The sequence below is a fragment of the Pantherophis guttatus genome, chromosome 5 (genome assembly GCF_059756535.1).
Source record: "Pantherophis guttatus breed Tessera chromosome 5, ASM5975653v1, whole genome shotgun sequence".
NCBI lineage: Eukaryota > Metazoa > Chordata > Lepidosauria > Squamata > Colubridae > Pantherophis > Pantherophis guttatus.
The window spans coordinates 127,943,762-127,948,719 of NC_142067.1; the positions used below are offsets into that span (position 1 = coordinate 127,943,762).

At 43.4% G+C, this 4,958-nt stretch overlaps 1 protein-coding gene across 1 annotated transcript in view; it reads right to left on the reverse strand.

The window, feature by feature from the left end:
- Nucleotides 1-201: 201 nt before the first annotated feature.
- The window catches only part of LOC117667371 (protocadherin-8), an 11,022-nt gene continuing 6,265 nt past the window's right edge, over nucleotides 202-4,958 (reverse strand). The window contains exons 3-4 of the mRNA XM_087895563.1: nucleotides 4,250-4,380; nucleotides 202-2,715 (exon numbers count right to left, since the gene is read on the reverse strand). Of these exons, the coding sequence (XP_087751689.1) occupies nucleotides 2,363-2,715; nucleotides 4,250-4,380 (484 nt within the window). The 3' untranslated portion in view covers nucleotides 202-2,362. The remainder of the gene's footprint in view (nucleotides 2,716-4,249; nucleotides 4,381-4,958) is intronic.

The window sequence follows — 4,958 nt, forward strand, 5'->3', positions numbered from 1 at the left end:
TTCTGGGGCCAGCCAGAGGTGATATTTGCTGGTTCTCCGAACTACTCCAAATTTCTGCTACCGGTTCTCCAAAAACTGTCAGAACCTGCTGGATTTCACCCCTGATGTCCATGGACCTCACTGCAATGGGTTATTCATATAAATTGTGTTATGATAGTTATTCATGTTCATGAAATTGTTCATAAAATAAACCTCTGAATCTTAAAGTAAGAATTGTTTGTTGTATTGCTGTCTCCTGTTTCTTTTATTGGGATATTTTTTTAAAAAAAATATTTTTATTATAACACAATATGACAAACACAAAACACAAAACATACATACATACATACATACACTCTCTTTTTACAGCTATTCCATGGTGGTCATCTTCTAATATTTATGTTCTCCCCCAATTCCCTTTATACTATTCCATTTTCTTGTTCCTTTCTCTTTTAATTACATTATACGTCTTAACAATCCTACTGATTTTATACATTCTATACATTGTCATATTCGTTCTTTCCATTTTCAACTTCATCCCTATTTTTTATTATCCATTATTTCTAGTCTCGAGCCAATTATACCATTTGTTCCAGATTATATAATATTCCGTATCTTCTTTTTCTTTGAGCTCTTTTGTTAATTTGCCCATCTCGGCACATTCTAGGATTTTTTTTTTTTATCAATTCTTCTTCTGTTGGTATGTTTTCCCTTTTCCAATTTTGTGCTTATAATATGCGTGCGGCTGTTATAATATGTAAAACCAAATTTTTTTTTTTCTTTGGTGTATTTTTCGGTAAATATTCCTAATAGGAATGTCTTATTGGGTTGCCACAAAGAAGAAGGAGTCAAACTATTCTTCAAAGCTTAACGCACTGTAAGCTGCCCTGAGTCTCCGGAGAAGGGCGGCATATAAATCAAATTTAAAAAAAAAAAAAAGCACCTGAGGGCAGAACAAGAAGCAATGAGCGGAAACTAATCAAGGAGAGAAGCAATTTAGAACTAGGGAGAAATTTCCTGACAGTTAGAACAATTAATCAGTGGAACAACTTGCCTCCAGGAGTTGTGAATGCTCCAATACTGGAAGTTTTTAAGAAGAGATTGGATAACCATTTGTCTGAAGTGGTGTAGGGTTTCCTCCCTAAGCAGGGGGTTGGACTAGAAGACCTCCAAGGTCCCTTCCAACTTTGTTATTCTATTCTATTCTATTCTATTCTATTCTATTCTATTCTATTCTATTCTATTCTATTCTATTCTTGGAATATTTTTATGACCATTCCAAAGCAGTTATCTTCATCCAGTTGCTGAATTTTCAGATAAATTCCAATGTCCTGGTTGAGATCATTCAAGGTTACAACAGTTTTTTTAGTGACCCCTCAAAGTTACTGAAAAAAAATGTTTTTAAAACTTACGACCATCCCCATCGTCACGTGATCAAAATTCAGATGCTTGGCAACTGACTCATATTTATGACGGTTGCAGTTGTGCCCGGGGTCACGTGATCTCCTTTTTATGACCTTCGGACAAAGGAAAGTCAACAGGGAAGCCAGATTCACTTAACAACCAGGTTACCAACTTAGCAACGTAGCAGGGATTCAACTGCTAGTGGCTGCTGCAATTAAAAACTGGGGAAAGGAAGGCCATACACTAGGACAAAATTCACTCATCCACTGTCTCACTTAGCACCAGAAATTTTGGGCTCCAAAATTGTGGTCGTTTAGTTGAGGACTACCTGTATTTACACTTTCTTCGTATAAGACGCAATCCGTTTGAAAAAGGATGCATTATTTTAGCCGCTACACAATTCTCCCTCCAAATCAATGTGTGTTAATATTATGTTTAGCATGAACTAGATTGTTTTCCCCCAACACCTGGGATACAGAAAGGAAGTTTTGTCAAAAACTGCACAGAATGGCTGTAAACTGATTTTAACAGATTAACGGAGTTGGAAGGGACCTTATAGGTCATCTAGTCCAACCCCCTGCTCAAGCAGGAGACCCTACACTGTTTCTGACAGATGGCAGTCCAGTCTCTTCTTGAAAGCCTCCAGTGATGAAGCTCCCACAACTTCTGAAGGCAACTTCTGTTCCATGGGTCAGAAAATTTCTCCTTATCTCCAGGTTGAATCTCTCCTTGGTCAGTTTCCATCCCTTATTCCTTGTCTGGCCTTTGGGTGCTTTGGAAAATAGCTTCACCCCCTCCTTTTTGTGGCAACCCCTCAAATATTGGAAGACTGCTCTTGTGTCTCCCCTGGTTCTTCTCTTCTCTAGACTAGAATAAACTTCTTGAAAGCTTCCAATGATGGAGCTCCCACAACTTCTGAAGGCAACTTCTGTTCCATGGGTTGACTGTTCTCGCTGTCAGAAAATTTCTCCTTGTCTTGTCAAAACGATGTCACGATCTCGGAAGTGTTTCGAGGGAAACTGCTTAATTCTTTGCATTCCTGGGAATTAACCATTGCGGTTGTCCCGCTGTGACGTCCTTGTTCACAGACGGTGGGTAGTCTTTCATTCCGAACTGGAAGACAGTCTTGGCTTTGCGGGAGGAACTCGGGACGACAATGAGTATTTCTCTGCTGGATGAGAGATCTGTTAATTCGGGCTGCGGGATAGGAGAGAAGTTCGGTGCGTTCACGGTAAAAGGGTAGATGTTTCCTTCCCAAAGACGGGTGGGGATGTTGACCATTGTAGATGTTTGATTCTTTGCAAGTTGTTCTCTCAGCAGAAGTGGTGGCCCCTGATGAAAAAAATAATGTGCTAATATTAGTGTTCTGACCTAGGCTTCCCAAAAAAAAAGCACAAAGCAGAATCCTGGTCCCGACAAAACCCCTTTTATTAAACAAACGGTGAATTCCTCTCCTTCACCTTCAGCAAAGTCATTCAAGGGAGAATTGACAGTCACAGACCTTATCTGGCTTGGAGAGCTGCCAGGCCGATATCTTCAAAACTTGGCAAGAAATCTCTGAGAGTCATAAACTAATTAAGCGAATTAATTGTCTCCTGCAAACTCCACTCTCCTTTCGCTCCTCTTTTATTCCCTCTGGGAGGGGCCGTTCACCGTCCCCCTGTGGCCTTACTCCCAAGTCGACCCTTGTTCTTTAGCTGTTCCCTTCGTCTGGCAACTCTGCTCATTGCACACCCTAGGAACAGGCTCCAGCTGTTCTCCTACCTCACTGATGTCTGACTCTGAAGGCAGCTGATAGATGGCATATGGCCCTGGCCCTCTCTCTGCCTCCAACACAGAGCCCTCATCAGAGCCTTCCCCAGACTCCAGGACTGGCCCATGTTCCTCCCCAACCTCTTCACTGTCCGAATCTGCTGCCAGCTCTGCTGGCTGCTGGCGGGCCACAACAATTAGCTGGTTAATCAGTTGGGAAAATGCTGCGTTTTGCTATGAATTCTACAGCAAAGAAACAAACATTGCATTTGTGTAACTAACACAAATTATTCCGAGTTCACCTGAGCTGCATGTTCTTTTTCAACCGGTGGTTATATTTCCCTTGCCCAATTCTTTTGAAAATCAACCCCAAGAATTGTTTCTCTCTTACGCAAATCTAGATCCACGGTAACCCAAGGAGAGATATTCAAATTCTGCGACCCAGGATCAGTAACAGTAACAGAGTTGGAAGGGACCTTGGAGGTCTTCTAGTCCAACCCCCCTGTTCTCATAGAAGATGTATAATATTTCTGATAGGTGGTTGTCCAACATCTTCTTAAAAGCCTCCAGTGCTGGGGCACTCATAATCTCCGAAGGCAATTCGTTCCACTGGTTAATTGTTCTCTCTGTTGGAAATTTTCTCCTTAGTTCTAGGTTGCTTCTCTCCTTAGGTAGTTCCCATACATTATTTCTTGTCCTGCCTACAGCTGCTTTGGTAAATAAGTTGCCCCCCCTTCCTTGTAGCATCCCTTCAAGTATTGCAAGACTGCTATCCTGTCTCCCCTGATCCTTCTCTTCACTAGACTAGCCATGCCCAGTTCCTGCAACCGTTCATCGTATGTTTTAGCCTCCAGTCCCCTCATCATCCTGGTTGCTCTTCTCTGCACTCTTTCTAGAGTCTCAGCATCTTTTTTATAGTGTGGTGACCAAAACTGGATGCAGTACTCTAGGTGTGGTCTTACTAAGTAGAGAGGTACTAGTACTTCACGTGATCTTGATTTTATCCCTCTATGAATGCAACCTAGGATAGCATTGGTTTCATTAGCTGCTGCCGCACACTGCTGGCTCATATTTAAATTCATCACAAACCATGATTTGAAGTTGGTTAACTTACCATTATGTTTCCCAACTTTTTCTACGGAGATCTCTTTCATTCTGTCCCTGCTAGTATTGAAGTCACTGTCGCTGCATTCACTGTCTCCTTTCCCACTGTCTTCTCCGCTCACTCGATCCAGACCCGAATAGCTACAGCACAGGGAACAGAGACAGAAAGGTCAGCATCTTTGCCTGCCAACATATCATGATTAAATTTTCAGGGATCAAAACCTGTAAAGCAGAAGTAAGTATTGGGGGTGCCTTCCAGATGGTTTAGATCATGGGTGTCAAACTTAATTTCATTGAGGGCTGCATCAGGGTTGTGTTTGACCTTGGGGTGGGGGGTAAGTGTGGCTGGAGTTGGCATGACCAGCTTGACATCACTTGTGTCGGGGGCACTTGTGGTGGAGTGGGTGGGGCTGGGGGATCCTCTTTCAGCCCTCAGCCAGCAAAAACGGCCATGTGTGGCTCTCCCGGTCTCCGTTTTTGGCTGCAAAGGCCTCCTGCAGCCCTCTGCCAGAGAAAACAGCCCTCCTGGGCTCCGTTTTCAGCCATGACAGCCTCCTGCAACCCTCTGCCAGAGAAAATGGCCCTCCTGGGCTCCGTTTCCGCTGGCAGAGGGCTGCAGGAGGCTGTCACGGTCAAAATGGAGCCCAGGAGAGCTGCACACAGCCATTTCTGGCCACGTTGCCACATTTCTGGCCTCTGGTGGGCCTCAGAGGGGGTGG